Below are 26,827 nucleotides of genomic sequence, written 5' to 3'. Positions count from 1 at the left end.
GCTTGACAGCACTCAGCTTGCTTCAGTTTCCATGAGCTTATTCTTTTTACAGAATAACACTTCTTATGGTTTTGCTTCTTGTGTTTGCTTTGAAGATTCTCTTCACTTCTTTATACCTGCAAAACACTTAAACCATATAGAACTTGCAGTTCTTGTTAGTAAATGTGTGGGAGCTTTACCCAGCAACTGATAGATTAATCAAATCATTTATCATTTATCTTCTCCCCCTTTTTGTCATAACATCAAAAAGCATAAGAGATTCAGATGCAAAGCAAGAGACAAAAGGAAAGAAACACAAATAACTTTTCATTGATTTCAACAAGAAAGATTACAAAAGAGGAATGCAGGAAAACAGATGCAACAAGGAAAGAAAACTACACAGACCAAAGGACTAAGATCCTAGCCTACGCAAAATCCGCGCCAGAATATCATGAATCCCGTCAGTGCTTGTAGCTTGCCTTGCCATGAAGGAGCGAAACTCAGCATTGGCTACTTCTTGCGCGTCCAAACGAGAAGCCAGCATAGCTTGATTCTGATGAAGAGCTTCCAAGGTCTCCATCAGAGCTGAGGTTTCACCAGAAGAAGAGGCACCTGAATTTCTGCCAAAAGGGACAGCAATCTCAGCAGGGTGATCTTCTGGGAGATCTTCAGCTTATGCATCTTCCATTTCCTCATCCGAGTCTGACTCAGAAGTAGCCTTAGCATATTCTGGTTCAGGCAGCTCAGAAGTTCCAACTTCCAACGCTTGAAGAATAGCTGCTAGGTTTGTTGGAGGAGTAGGACCAGCAACTTCAGCAGGATAAACCACTACTGGAAAGACCATGTGAGGTGCTTTTTCAGAAGGGTTCATTCTAAACCAGTTGAACAGCCACTGAAAATCTCCAGTCAGCACAGGAAACCATGGTCTCCACACCACGATGTCTCTGCAGAGATTTTCTTCTTCCAACTCATCTGCAGGTATCTTCTTCTCAAGAACACTTCTGTTCCTGATGAGATGGTGATAGCTGCTTTCACCAACTTCCAACCGAAGACCACGAACACCAGGAGCTTCAGACATAGTCCTTCTCTGAGTGTCTGTAGCCTTAGCCAGAAAATCCTGACGAAAGGTATCCCAAAGGTTGCTTGTAGCATACTCATCCAGATGGTTAAGGTGAGCAGCACCCAGAATCTCCAACCAGCCATTTACATCAGAATGTAAAAGCTCCAGAAATGATTGAGTGGTAGGAGTTGGAGGGTTGACAGTGAACCTGGAGTCGGGAAAAACAACACTATAGGGGTTAGGTGTTCTGGTGGGAAAAGGGTGTGAGAGAGATGAAGAAATATCTGATGGATGGGTTGAAGGAGAGGAGATATCAGATGGTGAAGAAGGTGGTTCCGAGAGAATGAATGAGGAGGAAGAGGTGGTGGAGGTCTGTGAAGAGGGAGGTGATTGAGGGGTACCGTCAAGGGGTTGATACACACGTCTAGAGTAATTTCCAGACATCATAGCTTCAAACGGGTTCACTTTGAGAGGGTCATAGGTGATCCTTACTCTTTTTGGTTTGGTTTCTGGTTCAGCAGTTGCCTTTCTCTTTTGTTTCCGATCATTATCTTGATTCCCAGAGCTTGACGATGGATTCATGATGAAGTTGCAGATATTGGAAACTGCTAGGGTTTATGATATGAATGCAAAGAGAGAGAACGAAAAAGAAACTGAATGCAAAGTGAGAGAAATATAAGAGGGAAAAGAAACGTTTGAAGAATATAAAAAGAAAACTGAAAGAGAGTAAATGATGAAAAGCATTTAATGTTACGTGACGTGAGGAGAGATAATAATGACAAAAGACGTGATTTGCACAGTTACCTAAGTAGACGTCCCCTCAACTGCACGCACGCTTGTCCAGGAATAGTGAACACGTGTTTACCATCTGGATAGCCAGTTACAGCTGTTTTGCTTTTAAAGAGATTCTGAATCAACTTAGACAATGAAACGTTAGTAATAACTGAATCACAATTTCTAATTGATTTCAATAAGAACTTCTTATAAAAGAAATTTCATTTCAGAAGATACTCATACATAAGAACTTCTCATCTTCTCATTCTGGGCTTGTTTCTGAAGACCCATTTTGTACCGATTATATTGAATCCATCTGGTCTAGGAACAAGATCCCAAACATCATTCCTTGTAAACTGATTCAGTTCTTCTTGCATAGCAATTATCCAGTCTGGATCTTCTAGAGCATGATCAACAGAAGTTGGCTCGATCAAAGATACAAGACCTAATTGACAGACTGCATTGTTCTTAAGGAATGCTCTTGTTCTGATTGGATCATTCTTCTTTCCAAGAATGACATCTTCTGAATGACCAGAAATGAGTCTGGATGATCTTCTGACAGATGGTTCTTCAGAAATGCTTAGATTCTCCAGAGAAGCTGATACTTGATCTTCAGATTCTTTGCTTCTGAGAAGCTCTGCTTCTGATACGTTGCTTCTTGGCTCAACAACTTCTGATATATCAATATCACAATCTGCAAAATTATCAAACTGCTTTGGTTTTTCAGAACCAAGCTTATCATCAAACCTGATATTGATTGATTCTTCCACAATCAATGTTTCAGTATTGTATACTCTGTAGCCTTTTGAGCGTTCAGAATATCCAAGAAGGAAACATTTTTGTGCTTTGGAATCAAACTTACCACGATGATCTTTAGTGTTTAGAATAAAGCATACACATCCAAAAGGATGGAAATATGAAATGTTGGGCTTTTTATTCTTCCACAATTCATAAGGAGTCTTATTTAGAATAGGTCTGATAGAGATTCTATTCTGAATATAGCATGCAGTGTTTATTGCTTCTGCCCAGAAATGCTTAGCCATATTGGTTTCATTGATCATGGTTCTGGCCATTTCTTGCAGAGTCCTATTCTTTCGTTCTACAACTCCATTTTGCTGTGGAGTTCTAGGACAAGAGAAATCATGCGCAATACCATTTTCTTTGAAGAATTCTTCAAAGGATCTGTTCTCAAATTCACCACCATGATCACTTCTGACCTTTATGATTTTACACTCTTTTTCAGATTGAATCTGAATGCAGAAATCAAAGAACACTGAATGAGACTCATCCTTGTGTTTCAAGAATTTTACCCACGTCCAGCGGCTATAATCATCTACGATGACTAATCCATATTTCTTCCCTCTGACAGATGCTGTTTTGACTGGGCCAAACAGATCAATGTGCAAGAGTTCTAATGGCCTTGAGGTAGAAACAACATTCTTGGACTTGAATGCAGGTTTGGAGAACTTGCCCTTCTGACATGCTTCACAAAGAGCATCTGATTTGAATTTCAGATTAGGGAGTCCTCTGACAAGATCCAGTTTGTTAATCTGAGAAATCTTTCTCAAACTAGCATGACCTAATCTTCTGTGCCAGACCCACTGCTCTTCAGAAACAGACATAAGACAAGTCACCTTCTGACTCATAAGATCTTGCAGATCTGTCTTATAAATGTTGTTCTTCCTCTTGCCTGTAAATAGGATTGAGCCATCCTTCTGATTTACAGCCTTGCAAGACTTTTGATTAAAGATTATATCATAACCATTGTCACTCAATTGACTGATAGATAAGAGGTTATGTGTTAATCCTTCTACAAGAAGTACATTAGAAATGGAAGGAGAGTTACCAGACTTTATAGTTCCAGAGCCAATTATCTTGCCCTTCTGATCTCCTCCAAACTTGACTTCTCCTCCAGACTTAAGCACCAGGTCTTGGAACATAGACCTTCTTCCTGTCATGTGTCGTGAGCATCCAGAGTCCAGGTACCACGACATGTTGTGCTTTGTCCTTTTTGCAGCCAAGGATATCTGCAATAGGAATAATCTTATCCTTAGGTACCCACATTTTCTTGGGTCCTTTCTTGTTAGATTTTCTCAAGTTCTGATTGAACTTGGGTTTAACATTGTAAGCAATAGGAGGAACAACATGATAATTTTTAATGTGAGTTTCATGATATTTCCTAGGTTGTGTCACATGCTTTTTGGTGTGTGTTATGTGAAAACTTTGAGCATGTGAAGTGTGCCTAATATCATGGGAGTGGCCATACTTGAACTGATCATACAATGGCTTGTATGTGAATTTCATTTCATCAACAGGTTCAAGTTTGTATGGGGTTTCACCCTCAAAACCAATGCCGACTCTTTTGTTTCCAGACACAGCATATATCATAGAAGCTAGCTGACTTCTGCCAATACTTCTAGATAAGAACTTCCTGAAACTTAAATCATATTCTTTCAGAATATGGTTTAGACTAGGAGTGGATTTTTCTGAATCAGAAGGAGATCCAACATTATTGGATAATTTTAAAAGTTTTTCTTTTAATTCAGAATTCTCCAACTCAAGCTTCTTTGTTTCAAATTCAAATAGCTTTTTCAGCTTTTTGTATTTGAGACTAATCTGAGACTTGAATTCCAGAAGTTCTGTTAGACCGGAAACTAACTCATCTCTAGTAAGTTCAGAGAATACCTCTTCAGAATCTGATTCTGATGTAGATTCTGATCCGTCATCTTCTGTCGCCATCAGCGCACAGTTAGCCTGCTCATCTTCAGAGTCTGAATCATCTTCTGACTCATCCCAGGTTGCCATAAGACCTTTCTTCTTATGAAACTTCTTCTTGGGATTTTCCTTCTGAAGTTTTGGACATTCATTCTTGAAGTGTCCAGGCTCATTGCATTCATAGCACATGACCTTCTTCTTGTCAAATCTTCTGTCATCAGAAGATTCTCCACGTTCAAATTTCTTTGAACTTCTGACGCTTCTGAACTTCCTTTGCTTGTTCTTCCAGAGTTGATTTAGCCTTCTGGAGATCAAGGACAGTTCATTTTCTTCTTCAGATTCTGATTCTTCAGGATCTTCTTCTCTAGCCTGAAAAGCGTTAGTGCATTTCTTGATATTGGATTTTAATGCAATAGACTTACCTTTCTTTTGAGGCTCGTTTGCATCCAGTTCAATTTCATGACTCCTCAGGGCACTGATCAGCTCTTCCAAAGAGACTTCATTTAGATTCTTCGCAATCTTAAATGCAGTTACCATAGGACCCCATCTTCTGGGTAAGCTTCTGATGATCTTCTTTACGTGATCAGCCTTGGTGTATCCCTTGTCAAGAACTCTCAATCCAGCAGTAAGAGTTTGAAATCTTGAAAACATCTTTTCAATGTCTTCATCATCCTCCATCTTGAAGGCTTCATACTTCTGGATTAAAGCGAGAGCTTTAGTCTCCTTGACTTGAGCATTTCCTTCATGAGTCATTTTCAAGGACTCATATATGTCATAGGCCGTTTCCCTGTTAGATATCTTCTCATACTCAGCATGAGAGATAGCATTCAGCAAAACAGTTCTGCATTTATGATGATTCCTGAAAAGCTTCTTCTGATCATCACTCATTTCTTGCCTTGTCAGCTTTACGCCACTGGCATTTACTGGATGTTTGTAACCATCCATCAGAAGATCCCATAGATCACCATCAAGACCAAGAAAGTAACTTTCCAGTTTATCTTTCCAGTATTCAAAGTTTTCACCATCAAATACCGGCGGTCTAGTATAACCATTGTTACCGTTGTGTTGCTCAGCAGAGCCAGATGTAGGTGTAGACTTTGCAGTTTCATCAGCCATCTTTTACTGAAGCGTTTTTCTCTTCCTGAATCTTTTCTAAACACGGTTAAGTGCTTGCACCTTAGAACCGGCGCTCTGATGCCAATTGAAGGATAGAAAGACACTTAGAAAGGGGGGGGGGGGGTTTGAATAAGTGTAGCTTTAAAAACTTGACCAGTAAAATAAATTGCACAGTTATTTTTATCCTGGTTCGTTGTTAACTAAACTACTCCAGTCCACCCCCGTAGAGATGATTTACCTCAACTGAGGATTTAATCCACTAATCGCACGGATTACAATGGTTCTCCACTTAGTCAGCAACTAAGTCTTCCAGAGTCTTCTGATCACACACTGATCACTCCAGGAACAACTGCTTAGATACCCTCTAAGACTTTCTAGAGTATTCTGATCCACACGATCACTCTAGTTACAACCTGCTTAGATAACCTCTAAGACTTCCTAGAGTATTCTGATCCACACGATCACTCTAGTTCCTTACAACTTAATGTAATCAATTCTAAGAGTATTACAATTTGCTTCTTAAAAGCTATAATCACAAACTGTGATATTTCTCTTAACGTTTAAGCTTAATCTCACTAATATATTACAATAGCAATGTAGTGAGCTTTGATGAAGATGAAGATTCTGAGCTTTGAATAGAACAGAGTTTCAGCAAGTTAATATGAGTTGTTTTGTTCAGAATCGTTAACCTTGCTTCTCATCAGAACTTCATATTTATAGGCGTTGGAGAAGATGACCGTTGAGTGCATTTAATGCTTTGCGTGTTCCGTACAGCATCGCATTTAATGTTATACGCTTTTGTCAACTACCTCGAGCCTTGTTCACGCTGTGTCTACTGACGTTGCCTTTAATAGCTTTTAACGTTCCTTTTGTCAGTCAGCGTAGCTTGCCACTTGTACTTCCTTCTGATCTGATGTTTGTGAATACAACGTTTGAATATCATCAGAGTCAAACAGCTTGGTGCAAAGCATCTTCTGATCTTCTGACCTTGAAGTGCTTCTGTGCGTGATACCATCAGAACTTCAGTGCTTCTGATCTCATGTTCTTCTAATGCTTCCATAGACCCATGTTCTGATTCTGCTTCGACCATCTTCTGATGTCTTGCCAGACCATGTTCTGATGTTGCATGCTGAACCCTTGAGACAAAGCTTCTGAGCGCTGAATTATGCATACTCTTTATATATTTCCTGAAAAGGAAATTGCATTGGATTAGAGTACCATATTATCTTAAGCAAAATTCATATTATTGTTATCATCAAAACTAAGATAATTGATCAGAACAAATCTTGTTCTAACAAAAGGCTCCCTGCCCTCTTATGGCAAGGATAGACCTTTTCACCCTGAAAGGCTAAAAGAACTTCTTTTTTCAAACTATAAGGTAATTTGCCCTTAACTGCTTTGCCTTGCTCTAAAAAACTTTTTCATATTCTTATAAATCTTCAATAAGGCTACGCTCATTTACGAGCTAAAGTCCTTATTACTCTTTTTCTACATTTTCTAAAACTTTTGGCTTCAAAACTAAAGAGCAAAGCAATTAAGAGCCCATGGAAAACCATGGATGCAAAGGGTGCCTTACACCTTCCCTTTGCATAATTACCCCCCGAACCCTATTTTATTTAAAAGGTTTTTCCTGTTCTTTTAGCCTTTCTAATTAATTTGGATAAAATAAAAGTCGGTGGCGACTCTTGCTATCCGTAACATTTTGATAAAAAGTCAGTTCACCGTATTACACTACCAAAGTAAAATACACAAGGCATTGGGAATGAGTACAAAGATGTTAATTTGGAGACGAATGACAGAAGTGTGTAAATCAAACCTATAGCGCAGGTGTGCTAACTGTTTGGGAAATCCCTGGAATTTTAGCAGCCCAGGTTGATTTTAGTTGACTAATAATCGTTTTGTCTATAAGTAGCATGACAACCGAGCAATTCGTCCAATATGGTTGCCACTTTATTTTGAACGCAATCTCGTTACCCAACATCTTGTCAAGTACAAGGGGAAATTCGAGAGGATCATTTATCCCACTCTATAAAGGCGTGAAAAAAACATCAAACATTGAAAGGTTTTGGTGAAATTATGATTCTTGTATGAAAAGATATATGATGCACCTCAATCATTGTATGGACACTTTGGTGAAATCATATATTACGTACAATGGGTTAGAACCAGCACTTAGAACCAAAGAACAACATCCAACTCAATTTATACCTATAATTATATGTTCGGTTAAAACTAAACATCAAGACGACCACAAGTACCATTGGATTGTATATATTGAATTAAATATATAGTAGCATTTACCTAAAGATGGTTGTTTCAGTAGAATGGCCTTTAGCACAAATAAATGGAGGTTTTCTCCTTTCACTTTATTTGGGCATTCATGACATGCCTAGTAGTACCAGTCATACTTTGATGCAAATAGTTTCTTAGGGGTAGCAACAGTTGCACAAAAAGTAGTCTATTTGAATAGAAGTGGAATAATCAAAATAGGAAAATCAAGGCACAACATAAACAATAGTATATACACAAAAACACAAAACAGTCAGTTAAGCAAAAATGAAAGTGCCTCTGTTAGTTTAACAATTTGCTCAAGAGGAAGAATTACAGCATTTGAGGTCAATCTTTGATAAGGAGTATGATAGAAAGCAGAAGAATTGTGGGACCGGGCTTGAGATTGTTGACTACGTTGGCTAGACAGGGCCATCAATGTATCTTTTGTTATCCTAAACAAAAAAAAACAAACTCATTTAATTTGCCGTTACTCACAAAGTGGATGAAAATATGAAAGGAAGTTGGTAGGCAAAGGAACTCTTTGCAAATTGTTTGATTGGTTCCACATCTTCATTGACGGAAAATTTGGTGACATTGTACGTATTGGTCACAAATAGAGGATATTTGCCTACATTTACAAAGATTAGTATGAAATAAGTGACGTGTTCTGAAAAAACAGGGAAAAAAGACTCGAAAGGGGGAATTATACCACTTTCTTCTTTGACTTTTGCATATTGAATCAAAACCATTACAGGAACAGAAGTATCACTCTTTTGTTGCATAAAGTTGATAAATTGCACCGCGTACGCCTCCCATAGGGTACAATTAATTGTGTTGTTGCTAGGAAAAATGAAATTTATATATTATAAACATAATGGGAACATAGGACAGATTAACCATAGCATAAGGTTGTTGTAAAAGTGAAAAAAGGAATACAAACCTCAAGTTACGAATGAAAAAGTTGACTTGCTGCTTCTTACCACCAACCTGTGCTTGTGTGTACCCTATTTCATCAACAACTCAAATAACTTTTGTAATAATTACATTAGTATTAAATCCATCAGGATTAAACGACAGAAGGATTAAATACATAAGGAAAAGGCTATTCTTACCTATAAGTATATCTTTATTCCACGTGCCAGTTATAATATCAACTAAAGGAGTTAGTTTGCAATCCTTATCTTGAATTTGGTGCACGTTTCTATCACCAACTTTGGTACCACCCGTGAATCTTATGAGGTATTTGTGAGATGAAGGTTTGAAAAGCAAATCATTAAGTTGAACCTGGAAGTTTGCAATAGTGTAAGTCTCATTCACAACCAAAAGTCCATCAAAAGTTGCCTATACATAGGAGGTACAATAACATGGATATCACAGCCCTGCAATTGAAAACCAAAAAAAATGTCAATGCAAGAATGGAAACACATTTTAGATTTAGGATTTTCAAACAAAATGCGTATGAAGTTTCAACATGAAAACTCCATCAACCACATGATTTTTCATTATTCTGTATGCACTACTACAATATTTCCAATAGAAACCAATCAAACAAACATAACGATTTTAATGGAACATGGAAACTCTTCCTTAAACTGAAACCAAAATGTATGAAACCACAAAAAGAAATGTTCGTACTTCCCTAAACCACTAAATGTTAGGACACATATGAACCACAAACATAATGATTTGAATGGAACATTTTCAACACACAAATATGAAGCCATAAAGCGGGTTTTCAAGCTAACTTACCTCTTTGTCACAGACCACCATTTCAAAGTGTTCCTTGTTGATTGATAGCACACTCCATTTGTGATAGATTTTAACGGCAACTTTCCAAAGTTCCTTTTCATCGTTTATGTCGGTAACTCTCTTCAGAGGTCTTGCCATGGTGATTCAGACGAAAATGGAGCAAATGGAGAAATTGAATATGCAGACGACTTTCATGGAAAATGGAGGTTCTTTGTGAAATGAAATATTGGTTTGGTGGGAGAGTGAGAAGTGATATGAAGAAAAAGATTGGAGCAGAAAGTGAGAAGTGATAAGAGAAAGAGAAATAATAGTAGGACAGAGTATACTTTGCAGCATTGTTAGTGGTGAAAAACTTTTAGTTTGGTTACATATGAATTTTTCAAAAGTGGATGCAACATTTGTAGGCCAACGGTAAGACAAACATGACCAAACAATTAGTTTCAATCTAGCCAATTCTGAATTTAGTCACAAAAAGCATTTTTTAGACACAATTTAACCCCAAAACAATAATGTGTTACTTTTTAACCAAAGGGCAATTTGGTATTAACCAGGTACATTTGTTTTCTTATTTTACAGATTAATTTTCAAGTTGTACATTAAATTAATATTTCCCTTGTTTTGGTTATCTAACGAATAAAGTTTATCTCACTTGATGATTTATTACAGGCATGATCTATTACACTTTTGTAAATTTTGGTCATAACGCTTAACCAACGTGTAGATGATGTCAACTGATAGTCTATGATTCTCATGTATTTTATCCTTTGATGCAACTTCCTTTAGGATGATAATTTAGTATTTATTGTGAATACTACAGTAAAAGTTGGTTCACGAACAATGAGGTACATTTGTTACTCCGCACAATTAAACATTACCTTTTGAGATGATATTTTTTTGATTCAAATGTTGAGTAGTGATATATAGTTTTCATATTGGGAGCTTATAAATTTTGGTTTTAGAGTCAGAGTTGGAGTGAGGAATTCTCAAAAGGATGATGCTAATTTTCAAATAAAAGAAAGCTTACTATTTGATTAGGGTTATTTACTAATTCTTGTTTGAATTGAGTTATTTCAACTTATGTAAAACTATTTTAAGAGAACTTATATGGACTTAACTTATGATATATCCATAACATGTGTTCTAAATATTTTTATAAGCTATCTAGGATAGCTTATAGAAAAACAATTTTGACTAATTTATTTTTGTTATATCTAAGTAGTTACATGATACGTGTTTATGACTTTATTCTATAAGATATTGATTTAATTGCTTATCTTAATATAGACTTAACTTAAAACAAATAAGTAGAACCTTAATTAAGTCACATGACTAATAATAATAATTAGCTTCTTAAATTTGATAATTGGATATACATTGAAAATCTGAATATATCATGCGCAGACTATTAAAACAATTGAAATTTGATGTAAGTGGAAGGAAGAAAGTGACGCAGTCGAAACCTCGAAGGGAATAATAAGCGTTAAACATAGAACAAAACACAGAGTTGCAAACATAAAACCTGTCAGATAAGCTGGAATCCACCATAAAAAGAAAACTTTGAATTTTATTATAATGAAATATAATCCTTATGGCCATGTCAAAGGTCTTTAAATACAAAATAACAAAGAAACCCTAATGGATCTTATGGGAAGTCTTTTGTTCATCATTCACATTCGCTTCCAATGTTGGTACTCCATCGTTCACGATTTTACACACATCTTGAAATCTGAAGATGACCTTCATTTATGCAACCCACCTCTCGTAATTCTCACATTTGAAAACCGGTAGATTCGCTAGAAGTTGCGTTGATGTTGTTCTTCTATTTGCCATTACAGATTCTCTCTGAATTGCAACTCGGATTCCGTGATACCAATTTATTGGGACAAAAGAGTTTTCAAGAAAGACGAGAGAAAAAGAAGAAAAAGAGAGAAAAGAGAGAAAACTATAAACAGATTTGTTGTTATTATTGTTAAGTGTGCTGTTATTTTTGAAACTATATAAGTCATGCCTATTTATAGGCTATTCTTAATATAGATAGCATATCTATATTATACCTTTACTGTATATAACTTGTGTATGATGCGTTTTAGCATGTACATAGCTTAAGCCAATTGTATCCTGCCACATAAGCATATAGAGTAGCTTAGTTTTACCACACAACACTTTATCTTATTCTGAAGATATATATACTCACTTGTAAAGGCTTATTCTTTTTATCAATGAAGATTATATTTTTCTCTTCTACTTCCTAACAAACTTTCCGTTACAACTGTTCTAACTAATCTTCCTTCTCCTACCTTATGGATTTTCATGGTGATTATGCCACCATTAACAGGGCATCAGAGCTTCAAATGCTCTGGTAGCCATAGTTTCTTCTCGATCCCTTCCTTTCTTGATTGCACATTTCTCAATTCCTTTGCGTTCAATTTGTTTTTTTAGCTTTTCTTGCAATGAATTCTTTTCGCGTTTCCCTTTTCTTGTGCAATCATCTTTCTTCCCCCTTTTCCATTGATGGCTTTCCAGAGCTTCACAAAAATCCGTCTATTATTCTTGCCACACCTCTTCTTGATGACAAGAATTATCATACTTAGGCTAGGTCGATGCTCATCGCATTGATTTCGAAGAATAAAGAACGCTTCATCGATGGCACTCTTCCAAAACCTCCAATTTCTGATGTTCTTTATGCTCCTTGGATTCGTCGCAATACCATGGTGTTAGCTTGGATTCACAAATCTATTTCAGAATCCATTGCAAAGTTTGTGCTATGGATTGACAATGCAGTAGGCGTGTGGAGAAACCTACAAATTCGATTCTCATAAGGTGAAATTTTCCACATTTCCGATATTCAGGAAGATCTGTATAAGTTTCGTCAAGGTAATCTTGATGTATCCAACTATTTCACTCAGATGAAAGTTATGTGGGATGAATTAGAAACGTATAGACCTATTACTGCTTGTTCTTATGCAATACCGTTTTCATGTGGTGCCCTTACATCATTTCACAAATATAGAGAACATGATTACGTCATACGTTTTCTCAAGGGATTGAATGAAAAGTTCACTCAATCCAAGTCCCAAATCATGATGATGATTCCTTTACCGGATATTGATAAGACATTTTCTCTTGTTATTCAACAAGAATGCGAACTCAATCATTCACAATCTACAGTTTCTAGCTCTGAAGATGCCTCAGCTTTCCATTTTAACACTTCCTTTGGCAGTAATTCTGGAAAATCTGGGAACAACTATTCTAAAGGGAAGATTACTGGATATGATGGATCAAAGGGGCATAGTTGCGTCTGCACACATTGTGGAAGAACCAATCACACGATTGAAACTTGTTTTCTCAAACATGGATACCCACCTGGGTTTAAAGGTAAAGGAAAACCCACAAATTCTATTCCACATTCTCAAACAGTGGCATCTATTGAAACAAGACATAATTCTAGCCAGCAGCATTAAGCTCAGTCCTCCTTTGGATTTACTCAAGATTGAGGGTGTTCGCGGTCTGGTTTGGATCGGTTTTGATACAAAAAAAGTCATCTGATCCAAAGATAAAAAGAGCATGCGGTTCGGTTCGGTTTTTGGATGACTAAAAGAAAAATCCAATCCAATCCGATCCAATTTATGCGGTTTACTTCGGTTCGGTTGGTTCGGTTTTATTCGGTTTTTAAAACAAACATTATATAGATAAATTTAAAAGTCATTTCCACTAATAGTAAGCATCATTTAAATGACTTTAACTAGGAACTTCATTTCCACTAACAATGTGCATCATTCATGCTACACTAATAACTCCCAACAACTTGAAAGCATACCATCATCTAACATAGTTTAGCTATGATATAGTAGAACATGACAGAATAATCATTTAATTTAATTTAGCTATGATATAGAACATTAAGAATAACGTAAAATTAGAATTAGAAGTAAAACTAAGATGGGGAATGACAAAAACATGTTTAATATTTATTATAATTTTTCTACTGGAACATGTTTTCCAATAAAATCTCATATTTATTATATTTTGGGGAATGAATTTATGCAACGGCAGAAGAATTGTAACTGTAACGTCATTAGATATATATATATATATATATATATATATATATATATATATATATATATATATATATATATATATATTGGAATACATATTCATTACATTTAATAAATCATAATAAAACAAAAATAAATGGGAATAAATACATTGGTTCAGTTTGGATCTGTTCGGTTCTCACGCAGTCAACCGAAAACCAAATCGAATCGATCAGTTGTACTATAAAGTGATCCGAACACATCCGAAAAAATTAGGTTTTTTTCGGTTTTTTCGGTTCAGTTCTCGTTTTTTTTGGATTGGATTGGATTTGAACACCCATACTCAAGAGCAATATCAAAGCATCTTGGCATTAATTCAACATTCAAAGACCGATCCCAAAGCTAATTATATCTCTACATCTCCTTTTGCTTGAATTCTCATTCTCACAATGAAAATGGTAAGAATTCTCACCTATGGTTTTCAGATACTTGAGCTACATATCATATAGCTTTTGATTTAAATAGTTTTTTGTCTTATAAAACTATTGTTCCTATCCATGTTAGTCTGCCCATTGATGCTTATGTTTCTCCTATTGTCTCTGGCAGCATAGTCCTCTCTTCATCCTTAACCCTCCATAATGTCTTGTATATCCCAAGTTTTCATGTCAATTTACTTTCTATTGCCAAACTTGTATAAAACCATGACTGTGTTGTGAATTTCCCTAATAACTCATGCCAAATTCTGCATAATCATTCCATACTAAATGTTGCTAGATCCTTTTTCTTCCATTCTAAGATTCCTATTAATATGTGAAACTTCTGTGTTCAGCATGTTGTCCATGTCGTTAGCAGACTCCCTACCCCGCTTCTCAACCTCAAATGTCTTTATGAACTATTGTATAATCAACCTCCTTCTCTCATTCACCTCAAGGTTTTTGGTTGTTTAAGCTATGCAGCCTTTAACCAGTCACATAAGTCAAAATTTGATCAAAGGGCTCACAAAACTGTTTTTCTAGGTTTCAAAAATGGGACAAAAAGGATATATTTTATATGACCTTCAGCACCTAGTATTTTTATTTCCAGACATGTGATATTCTATAAACATTTCTTTCCTTTTAAAACAACTAGGTCATTTGTCAGTACTCCAAACATTCAATGTCCTCTAACCACATATGATGATTATGACTTGTCACACCAGGCACCTAATTCTACTGACATCTCTGATTTTCTTGATATTAACAATTCCTCTCCTAGCTTACAGTAGTAGATTGCTCAAAGCAATTATGATGTTGAACTTTCAAGTACAAATAGACAACCTTTTTCCCCTACATAGGAATTAAGTCCTTCTACTTTTGCTCCCGTGTCTCCATTAGCTACCCTACCCCACAACAATCCCAATTATAACTCTCATTTACCCTTAGAGTCCATTGGTCACAACCATACCATTCCTACTTTATCTGAATCCTTTGGTTAAATGTCTTCACCCATTGGTATTTCCAACAATTCATCTCCTATCCTTTCTAATACTCAAGAAAATCTCAATGTTAACCATAATCCCCCCACTAGACAATCCAATCGTGCCTCTCGTCCCCCTAGCTACCTAGCAGATTTTCATTGCTACCATGCTTCAAATAACTCTTCTCTCACCAAGCCTAATAACCAACATACTACCTATCCTCTTTCATCTGTCATCTCTTATGATAAATGCTTTTCCTCTTACAAAAAATTTTGTTGCTCCATTTCCTCTATCTCTGAACCAAACACTTACAAACAAGCCATTAAACATGAGTGTTGGGTTAATGCCATGGATGTGGAGCTTAAAGCTCTTGAACAAAACCAGACTTGGACTTTAGTGTATCTGCCTGCTGGTAAGATTCCTATTGGTTGCCATTGGGTATATAAAGTTAAGTATAAAGCAAATGGATCTATTGAACGCTATAAAGCCAGACTAGTAGCCAAGGGTTACACACAGATGGAGGGTATTGACTATTTTGACACATTTTCCCTTGTTGCCAAGCTTACCACTATTATGGTACTTATTTCTCTTGCAGCCATAAAGGGACGGTACTTAAAACAGTTGGATATCGATAATGCTTTTTTACACGGGACTTACACGAAGAAGTCTACATGACTCTTCCCCTTGATTTATCTAGCTTTCCTTCTTCCAAAATTTGCAGGTTGCAAAAATCACTGTATGGCTTAAAGCAAGAAAGCAGACAGTGGTATTCCAAGTTATTTATCTTTTCATATCCCTTGGTTATCAACAGTCAAAGGCTGATTACTCTCTCTATGTTAAACATGCTCATTCTCATTTCACTGCCTTATTAGTATATGTTGATGTTGTTGTACTGGCTGGAAATTCTTTTGATGAGATCAAACAGGTTAAACATCTATTGGATCAAAAGTTCATAATCAAAGACCTTGGAAAATTAAGGTACTTTTTGGGTTTTGAGATAGCCCGATCTACATAAGGGATTTTCTTAAACCAACGAAAATACACACTTGAATTACTACAGGATGCTGGTGTCTTGGCTGCCAAACCTTCATCTGTACCTTTTGATCCAAACATCAAGCTTTCCCTTCATGAAGGTGACCTGTTGGAAGATCCTTCCTCTTACAGGAGATTAATTGGAAGATTAATCTACCTAACTAATACAAGGCCAGATATATCATTTGCTGTCCAACATTTGAGTCAATTCATGTCCCAGCCTAGAATCCCTCACTTTCAAGCTGCCATTCGAGTTTTGAGGTATCTCAAGGCAGTTCCTGCAATTGGTATACTCTTCCCTGTTTCTAGTGACTTGAAGCTGTTGGGCTTTGATAGGATCTTCTTTGTTGTGTTCAGATGCCCTAACACCAGAAAATCGATTACAACCTGCCGCTATTTTTTGTGATAGCAAGTCTACAATCTACTTGGCCCACAATCCTACCTTCCATGAAAGAAGCAAACACATTAAATTGGATTGCCATGTTGTTCGTGAAAGAATTCAATCCAAGCTCATACACTTGCTTCCTATCTCCACTCATGATCAGTTAGCTGACATGCTAACAAAACCTCTCCACTCTTCTGCCCTTAAGTTTACTTTGGCCAAGTTGGGACTTTGTTGTATCCAAAGTCTAACTTGAGGGGGCCTGTTAATATAGACAACATATCTATATTATACCTTTATTGTATATAGCTTGTGTATAATGTGTTTTAGCATGTACATAGCTTAAGCCAATTGTATCCTACCACATTAGCAGATATAGTAGCTTAGTTTTACCACACAACACATTAAGCCAATTGTAAAGGCTTATTTTTTTTTTAGTAATGAAGATTATATTTTTCTCCCCTTCTTTATAACAAACTTTCTATTACAACTGTTCTAACTGATCTTCCTTCTCGTACCTTATGGATTTTCATGGTGATTGTGCCACCATTAACAGCTATCAGTGCCTTGACCCAAACTTACCGTCCAAATTCAATTTCAATCCAAACCCAAAACATACAAATTGAAATTATATTTTGACTTCAACACAACAACTAAATATTCTACTACTTCAACTCACTCGAATACTAACTATTTTACAAATCATCGATTTACAACTTCTAACAATAATTTCATTTCTCAAAACTAACTAAATAAATAAATTTCATTTCACTCGTTGATTCGGGTTCGGGTGCAGGTGGACCCCGCAGGTGCGGGTCTGCTTGCCCTCCCTACTATCAATTAAGGTGATGACCAATTTTTTTCTTTTACTCTTTGCTCTAAATTCTTACTGACATTTCTGAAAAAAATAACTTTCCCAATCCATCCGGTCAAACGAAAAAGAGGATCTATATCCTAATCCTACAGTCCCGCGTTATTTTCGTTCTCCGTCTTCGCTATTTATATTCCATTTCCCTTCTCCGAACCTCCAATTTTGATCTACCCTTGACTTTCTTCAATCCCAGAAAATCCAGGTAAATTCTCTTCTTCACTTCATTCTCTTCAATTATCAACCATTATTCCTCTCAATTCAATTCAACTTCACTCCCCAAATCGCCTCACTCTTACCTAGGGTTTTCGTTCACTTGTTCCCCAATTCATCTTCTTCGCTAATTTTCCATGTCATTGCATTGCATTGCGTTACAGGTTAACATTCCTAATTAGAAGCTTAATTTGATAATGTAATAAAATTCTAAACCTATTATTGTAAGTGTTTGTTCAATGTTGATTCTGTAAACTAGTGAATTTCTCTCTTTACTACCATTAGGTTTAGTACTTTACCTTTTATGATTCTATTCTGTATTAACTCTTCAAAGAGTGTTTACTGTTTACCTATGGTCTGTTTTATCAAATTGTTGGCAGGAATTCGGTTGACTCAATTTGACTTAATGTTGAATTCTGGGAGTAATTTAAACAGCAGCAGCACGAGTGGGATAACTTCATCGGATATGCCACCGTTGCCCGAGTGTTTGCCGCTGGATTTGATTACTGTAGGAAATAAAAAGTATACGGGAGAGCTAAAGAGGGTTCTGGGTGTTTCTGCTGGAAACAGTTCGGAAGATTGTGGAGTTTCGCTTCCTAAATTAATGGGCCCAGGAGCCTCGGGGGAGTTGAAGAACTTAAAAGAAAGTGTTCAAGATGGCTCCAGAAAGGCTAGGTATATAGTTTTTATGGTATCCTAGTTAGCTCTAACATATTCTTTAGATCTGATGAATTCTGTTTGAAATGCTGAATGGCGACCAAGTTTAGGATGGTTAGATTAACTGTGAAATGTATCATATGATCTAAATCTTACAGTAGGTATAGTATTTTTAATATGAGGATCAAGTGTTTACAATATTGATTACGGTAAATGCAAGCTTAAGTGGCAGTTTTGTGGAAATAAAGTAGTTTTAAAAGTGTTCATATCTTTTCATAGGAAAAAAAATGTTTTTTTTTTGTTTCTTATACTACTGCCTGTATTTTTCGTAAGGGCCAATTCCATTGTAGTTTGTTTTAGAGGGCTGGGCCTTTTTTTTAAATTACATACACCCTTGAGGTTAGTCAAATACTTGCGATTATGTGTCTGTCTAGTGTAAAATGATTTGATCCAGATTTGTATAATTAACCTGTTATTTTATGATACAGTATATTCATTTTAATGTCCTAATAGAAGTCTGTAATATGTTGATCAGGGATAGATCAAAAATGTTTAGGGAATCTATATCTAAATTGGATAGGTATAGGGAGGCCTTAAACTCAAAGAAGCGGGAAAGGAGTGATTTATCAAGTGAAAGGGGAAGTGGAGTAAACTTAACAAGGATGGGTAGCCAGATTCACAAAATCTCGGATGATAATATGACTCAGAGAGAAGTCAAGACCTCAAACTCAATGCTGAACAAGCGCACTCGTACGTTAGTGGCAGACACACGGGTATCTCTTATGCTGTTTGTTACTATGGTTTTATTCTTAGTCTGCATTATCCAAGATGCTATATCTTAAGTTGCTTTATTACAGAGTTTTGTCCAGAATATTGTTAAAGCCCTTTTAACAATATGGAGTTTTAATTTTTTGTAAGAGCCCAACAGGATTGCATTATATGCATAATGATTCAACACATCTGAGGCCATTTTTTTCTTATCAAAAGAAAGATTTCAAGTTGTTTTAAGCCTAGTTTACACATTTCAGTATGAAATAATTTGAGCAATTTATCATCTGTGTTTCCATGTAGGCATTTAGAATACTAATGTCAGATTTAGGACCGAACATGATTTTGATACTATGTTTTCCTCTAAAGTCTTTAAACATAAAGTTTTACACTTATTTATTCATAATAACCTCTTCATGTCCATTTTCATTCATTCTTCATGACCTTGTTCATCTGTCGTGCTCCCAGGAGGACAATAGGCCTGCTTCTATTGGAAGACAGCCGATACTCACGGAGAATGGAAATCTGATTCAGACACTTGGCGGGGGCTCTATTCGAAATGAAGAGAAAACTCGCAGATTACTTGCTGGTGGCGAGGGATTAGATAAAAAAATAAAGAGGAAGAGGTCTGTCGGAACAGTAGGTAACAGAGTTATGACCGGTGAAAGGGATGTAAAACGAGCTGCTCTTCCAAAGGGAAATACTGATTTGAAGTTGCGATTTAGTGATGCTCAGGGTTTCAGGTAATTTTATGGGTCTTTCTTTTAGATTGCTAGATGTTTTCAAGTGTAGTTGTAGATAAACAGTTTGTCTGGACTGGAGTGAAATAATCATATAAATGGATTGCAGGAGGGCTTCCAATAGAGAGCTTGATAGTCATAGATAATATCATATGAATGATTGTATGCCTCTCCATGTGTATAACAAGTAATAAATCAATATTAATGATGCTGAATTTGCTTTACTGCTAGAGGGTAGGCCCAGCTGGAAAATATTGTTTGCTTATATTGTGAAATTAACTAACCTGTTGTAATCAGGATTAGATAAACTCACATAAGTTCCTCTGTATTATATTGCCTGTTTCTTTTTCTCATACTCTGTTCTGCCTGTTATTTATTCTCTTCTATGAATGTTGTGTTTGTTTACTTCACTTAGGAAGCATGTCAAATATTAAGTAGTCACATCATTGACCATAGTCTGATCTGACATGATTTTTTATTTATGAAGAACAGAAAAAGAAAACTAAATCTTTTTAATTAATATTCTTTTTGCGATGCAGATTGAAGTCACTTCCTGAATCTAGTGGAATCACCAAGTCTGAGGGTTCTTCAGAGCCTAATAATACAGGTGTACGTGTGATGCTTACAGGAGAGCAAGGGGTTTCTCCTCACAGGGACCGCATAGCTGACCAAAGAGTTGTAGGAAAAGGAAACCACAGGTTTTAACATATCTTGTCATGCCATGGTTTTCATTTATTACTCCAACCTAGTCTTAACCAGTCAAATTTTTAAGGTTCCTATAATGAGATTGACCCAATAAGCTTTTAGTCTGGTCATATTTACATTGATAGTTATTAAGTTTATTAATTGTCAATCTTTATATAATTAGAGCAAATATTCAAGAGGACCTAGCAAGCAGCCCTAACTCAGCAATTAAAAACAAGGTATCTCGGGCACCAAGAACGGGTTCGGTTAGTGCGCTAGAGTTGTCTAACATTCAGTCTCCAGCTGGAAGTTTTCCAGGTTGGTATCAGCTTTCAAATTAAGTCTTGGTGATTATAATGGAAACTAATTAAAAGCTTTCAATATCTGTAGGTTCTTCTATACATCCAATGACCCAATGGGGTGGACAGAGACCACCTAAAAATTCACGCACTCGAAGAGTGAAAGTAGTTTCTCCTGCCTCACGCAACCTTGAAGTTCAGGTCTCATCTGAAGGCTGTCTAACTTCTGATTTCAATGTTAAAGCTTCTTCTGTTGGCAACAATGGGTTCAAACTGGCTAGCAGTGTAGACAACAGTACACCAAAATATAAAAGGTCACCTGATGATATTTCGTCTCCCTTTGGTTTATCTGAAAGTGAAGAATCTGGTGGAGGGGAAAACAAAATAAAAGAGAAAGGAGTGAATGGTAGTGACTTTGCTATGGCTGCAGATAGGGAGGGAGCTCCTATGTTGCAAACAAGGAAGAATAAAATACCAATAGATGAACCAGGAGATGGTGTGCAGAGACTAGGGAGAATTGGAAGGAATTTATCAGCAATAAGGGAAGGCCTTCCATTGGGGAGGGAGAAGCCTGAGAATGTACCTATACTGAAGCCAGTACAGGACAAGAAGTCTATTGATAAGAATAAAACGTATGTTGATTTTATTTGTAGATATAATTTCTTCTTTCTCCTTCTGTTTTCTACAAGTGTCATCATATATCAGACCTGGTTGTTAATGCAGCAAATATGGGCGCCCTCCTTCAAAAAAGCAGAAAGAACGCAAAGTTTTGACTCGTGTAGGGAAGCAACTGAACATTGGTTCTTCTGATTTTGGAGGTAGTGATAAGTTTTCAAAACTATGCCCCCTTCCTTTTGGAAATTTACTTTTATGGCATATGCTGCTAAATTCCTCCACATCACATATGCTAAGTTGTTGAGGAATTTAGCATCCAATGACCCAATGACAGTGGTATTAGTGTGTTAAGTATTTTCCAACTGGAATATTTTCGTAAGTTAGCATGTCATAATACCGAGTCATTCAGGCATTTAGTGGCTAGCATATCAGATGTTTTTCAATAGTTATATTTTTATAATTCTATGTAATACATATAACTCAATGTTCTTTCAGTAAATTGATTTTTCTTCATTTCTGATACATTTTTTGTTTACATATTAATATATAGTCTGTTGATATTATATTCTATATTTTCTTTTATCCATGTTTTCACAAGCTGCATATTGAATTATGTCTGTCTAGGTGAATCTGATGATGATCGCGAAGAGTTGTATAAAGCTGCTAATGCTGCTTCTAATGCCAGCAGTGTGTACCTTGAACCATTCTACCTCTTTTCGATATTTCTTATATATCTCCATTATGTTTCTCTTTTTTCTATTCAGTTTTATGTCTGACTAGTTTGCTGCCTTTTTTTTCATATAGGTCTTGCTTCAGGTCCATTTTGGAGTAAAATGGAGTATATTTTTGCTTCCATCAGCTTGGATGACGCATCTTTTGTGAAACAACAGGTAGCAACTGGGTCTTGGACATAACATGCTTTTCTAGAAATATGAAGCTACTGTTTGATTCTCAATGAATATTTTCTGATGTACCGATTTTTGGTTGCTGTATCAGCTCAATATTGCTGACGATTTGGAAAAAAGTTTATCCCATATGTTTGCCATTGATCATGATATGCTGGTAATTTTTTAGCATTATACATAACTTAGCCGAAGTCTTTCATCCTCATTATCAACAATGAAAAACTTCTGATCAGTTCTCTATGTTTTAATATTTAGATCTTCACAATTGCCATCAAATTCCTTTGTCTGAAATATAAATGAGAAACGGTACAGATTAAATATGAGAAATATCAGTAACTAGCAAATTTTTATTTTCTCAGGGTGTTGTTATTAATAAGAAAACTACTCAAGGTTCAGAGGATAAAAGGAGAAGCCACTGTGATGAAGAATCAACCAAGTTTGAGGCTGTAGGTGGGAGAAATGACATGGAAAGAACGGACAAGGTTACCCCATTATTCCAGAGACTTCTTTGTGCTCTAATTGAAGAAGATGAAAATGAAGAATCATACCACCAAAGGGAAGCAAAGAATATATCTAGACAGTGTGCGAGCGACGATTCTCACTGCGGTTCTTGTAATCAAGTTGATTTTGAACCCAAAGACAGGGATAGAACGGAATCTGAAGTTGAATCACAGGTGGATTTTCAAATTCAGAAGAATTGCATGTTGGACAGACTATCTTGTAATAAGAGTACCACATCCAACACATTTAGGTACCCGAACACACCCAGTTCATTACAAAGTACAGGAGTTTGGCAGGGAGATGAAGAATTTTCCCTCTCTGATATTACTCACACCAGTGAAATATGTTCTAATGATCTGGATCAGCTTCAGCCTGAATTAAGTAATCCTAGCTTTCCTTCTTCTGATTGTGAGTATCAGCTGATGTCTCTGGATGACAAGCTGCTGCTTGAGCTGCAGAGCATTGGAATATATCCAGAAATATTGGTAAAGTTTTATTTTGTCTATAGAATTACAAATGTCATAGTTACTTGAAGCTTACTGGATATATAACTATACTTCTTATACTTGCTTTGCTTGGTGCAGCCTGATTTAGCTGAGGAAGATGAAGCTATAATTCAAGACATTGTGAAACTTGAGAAAGCTCTATATGAACAGGTTTGCACTGCAAAAATTGTTTTTGATAAATTAACCACGCTTATCTAGTTTGCGTCCAATTTGGTCCGTTCTTGTATCATTACCCCTTATTTTTATTGGCTAATAGAATGGAAAGAAGAAGAGCAACTTGGACCCAATTGATAAAGCTATTCTAAAAGGGAGGGACATGGAAAAACGGTATGTTCTAATCACTCTTTCCATGTTTTGTAGCTGATCCCCTCTCAGTGATCTTCTATTTGTTTTATGCTATAGATCATATGTCCTAATGTTCCGATATATAGGATAAGGAATTTGTGAGGATAAAGTACAGGAGGTGTTATTAACATTATATGATTTGGGGGAGTTAGTTTGTTAGGATATGAGATAAGGAGGAGTTATTTAATCAATTAGTTATGTGTAGAATCTTTCAGATTTGTTAATATTTTGTGAGTAGAGCAATGACTCTGCTGTAAAAGGGGAAACACTCGGAGGAGAGTTTTCTCTCCTATTCTTTCCTATTTTCTTAATGAAAGTGTCCTTTCTATTCAATCTAATTTCCAGGTTCCTAACACCTAATTTCTTCATTTTTTGTCATGCATTCATGAGTCACATGACTTCCTATCTCTTGAGTTTGTGCTGAAGATATTATTGATTCTTATTAAGATTAATGTCCTCACTGTGCAGGAGTATTGAGCAAGCTGCATTTGACCAACTTACTGAAATGGCTTACAGAAAGAGATTGGTAATAAGCTTTCCCTTACCCACTTTTTTTTTATGAAAGGCAGCATGGTATTATAAAACTCCTTTTGTCCTAGCAAGGTCTAAGGAAGGATCAGATCCATTGTAGGTCTGTTCTAGACAGCTTTACCTTGCTTGCAATTGCAAGAGGTTGAATTCACAATATGAATTCATTACCTTTTAGTCACACAACTCTAAACGTTGTACCAAAGTTCTTTCTCTCATATTAAGGCATACATACCTCACCTACTGGGAATAGGCTTTGGTTGTTGTTGCTTTTGAAGAATAAAGTAGGCAGTTCATACGTTGTAACCATGTATTTTCTACAAATTTTGGCAGGCATGCCGTGGAAGCAGAAATTCAAAAAGTGCTGTAAAGAAGGTTTCAAAACAAGTTGCTCTAGCTTTTCTGAAACGCACTCTTGGAAGATGTAGAAGTTATGAAGAAGCCGGCGTTAGCTGCTTTAGTGAGCCTTCTCTGCAAAATATTTTGTTTTCGCCTCGTTCATGTGAGAATGGTGCACAACCTACAGATTGCATTGTCTCTGGCGCAACCAGTAATACATGTAACAAAGCTTTGTATCAAATTAAAGCCAGAAAATTAGGTATTTATATTTGCCAATGCTTAAGATATTTATAGGTGTTAGGTGATTATTTATTTATATTCTTTTTCTTTTTTAACTTTTGTTGTGTCTTTTCATGGTTCGATCCACTCGTCAGAACAAGTGTCATCCATGAATGGGTCTGTGACGATCAAGGAGAAGAAGAGGGCAATGCTGGTCAATGGTTCTTCAAGAACATCAAATCTTGATGGTGCTGTTCATGGTGGAGTGAAGGGAAAGAGAAGTGAGAGGGATAGAAATCAGATCCGGGATCAGACCAGAAAAAATTCCAATTCCCGAGCTGGTTACATGTCATTGGACAGTAGTCAAAATGAGAACAAACCAAAAGTTAAGCCCAAGCAAAAGAGTACTTCTGGTGGACATTTACCGATTTATGATTCTAGTCTATCTGTGGTGGCTAATGCAAGCAACAATGGTAGCAAAGATGTGGCAGCATTATCTGGTAACAATAACTCTTCTCAAGTAAAGGAATCCTCAGACTTGGGCATTTTGCCGCTACATGATTTAGATTCAATAGATGAATTTGGTGTATCTGGTGAACTTGGTGGGCCGCAAGATCTTGGCTCTTGGTTGAACTTTGATGACGATGGTTTGCAAGAAGATGGTTGTATTATGGGCCTCGAAATTCCAATGGATGACCTATCAGATTTGAATATGCTTATGTGAAGGATTGTAACTTGTTAACCGTACCTATGAAACAACTTGTATCTGAAGGAGAATTTGAATGTATTCAGTGAAACATGGGGGCATCAAGATCATCATATAACCTGAGTTTCTTGGAATGGAGAAACTTCGGTGGTTAGGATCAGAATTTTGATCCAATTCTTAGGTAATTAAAGTTGATTTTTTTGTAGAAATTGAAATTGTATATAGGGAATAGTTCAAAAGATCTGCTGCAGTCATGGATTTCATGACAATGTTTCCAGATTTCTTATTATCTCCATGATACTAGATGTTCAATTTTTTATTTATCTAGTAATTGGTTATAGTATTTTTTGGGAAGTGTAATTTCATAATCTTTAGATTGAAGCTGTGGCATTCATTTAGTCAAAAGGTGCCTAAAGGATGACCTCTTTTCTCATGTTGATTCTTCAGTTGCCAAGCAATGTAAAATATAATAGGTTCGAATTCTTTTAAGTCAGAAATACTATCAAGAGCATGAAATATTTAGACTGTGATTATTTAATTTTCTTTTGCAAAATAGCCTTATTCTTCTCCAAGTTGCTATTGAAATATTTTACTTAATCCTCTAAAAATAATGTCCTATCTAGATTGAGTCTAATACTCTCAATCAAATACAAGTAATGACAAAAATTGCATTATGTTGCTTATAAATTGATACTTAATCTAAAGAGACGTATTCACTCAACAATATAAAATCATAAAAAATAATCTAAAAAGAGACTTATGCATTAACCAAGTTGTATACTACAAATTAAGCCTACAATCTCAAAGATTAAACGATTAATATAATACTAAACACGCGGATAATGACCCAAATATATTGCCACCCTTCCTAATAATCTATTCCCTGCTGCTAATCATTGATTCATCAAAATCAAAAGTAATATACAATACAAATCACTATGGCCAATCTCCTAAAACCATATAAATAATTAACATATAGATCCATTGCCTTTGAAAAAGAAAAATATATAGATCCATTGCCTTTCGGAGCATGTAAATCAATTTTCATTTGTAAATTAGATTGGAGCTTGCACTAGCAAGCATGAAATACTCTATGATCAAATGCGAGACCGTTAAATGCCACATCGCCTCGAGATGGACACAAACTTCATGTATGTGTAAATGCAAATTTTATGTATAAATAATATAATAATTGGTAGAACTCGTGAATATTAACTACATTTTTGAAATATTTCAGCTCCACAACATTATTATACGTTATACTCTTATTTAGAAAAAAAATAGTATCATGATGACATAAAGTCTATGATGCTCTCTAAAATCGTTATCATCGTGACAAGCAATATAGGAATTCAAGTGACAA

The 26,827-nt window shown here is 36.0% G+C and overlaps 2 protein-coding genes across 4 annotated transcripts; both read left to right on the top strand.

Moving 5' to 3' along the window:
- The first annotated feature begins 12,264 nt into the window (after nucleotides 1-12,264).
- LOC131621993 (uncharacterized) lies at nucleotides 12,265-13,125 on the top strand. The gene is made up of 2 exons (XM_058893047.1): nucleotides 12,265-12,444; nucleotides 12,514-13,125. Exons 1-2 carry the CDS (start codon nucleotides 12,265-12,267, stop codon nucleotides 13,123-13,125), a joined length of 792 nt encoding a protein of 263 aa, XP_058749030.1.
- A 4,353-nt stretch (nucleotides 13,126-17,478) lies between these two features.
- Nucleotides 17,479-25,961, top strand: LOC131621994 (uncharacterized). 3 transcript variants are annotated; one of them, XM_058893048.1, is made up of 17 exons: nucleotides 17,479-17,644; nucleotides 18,033-18,327; nucleotides 18,845-19,082; nucleotides 19,546-19,820; nucleotides 20,357-20,515; nucleotides 20,686-20,819; nucleotides 20,892-21,432; nucleotides 21,524-21,618; nucleotides 22,040-22,102; nucleotides 22,220-22,305; nucleotides 22,412-22,477; nucleotides 22,680-23,306; nucleotides 23,406-23,477; nucleotides 23,584-23,654; nucleotides 24,141-24,198; nucleotides 24,534-24,798; nucleotides 24,914-25,961. In XM_058893048.1, exons 2-17 carry the CDS (start codon nucleotides 18,059-18,061, stop codon nucleotides 25,480-25,482), a joined length of 3,588 nt encoding a protein of 1,195 aa, XP_058749031.1. In that variant the 5' UTR covers nucleotides 17,479-17,644; nucleotides 18,033-18,058; the 3' UTR covers nucleotides 25,483-25,961. The 3 variants fall into 3 exon arrangements, with proteins under 3 accessions (XP_058749031.1, XP_058749033.1, XP_058749032.1); XM_058893049.1 differs by lacking the exon at nucleotides 17,479-17,644 and adding an exon at nucleotides 17,662-17,816; XM_058893050.1 differs by lacking the exon at nucleotides 22,412-22,477.
- The last annotated feature ends 866 nt before the right edge of the window (nucleotides 25,962-26,827 follow it).

Source organism: Vicia villosa, unplaced genomic scaffold (assembly GCF_029867415.1).
Source record: "Vicia villosa cultivar HV-30 ecotype Madison, WI unplaced genomic scaffold, Vvil1.0 ctg.000020F_1_1_5, whole genome shotgun sequence".
Classification (NCBI taxonomy): domain Eukaryota; kingdom Viridiplantae; phylum Streptophyta; class Magnoliopsida; order Fabales; family Fabaceae; genus Vicia; species Vicia villosa.
This window is presented reverse-complemented; position numbering and strand designations above follow the sequence as displayed.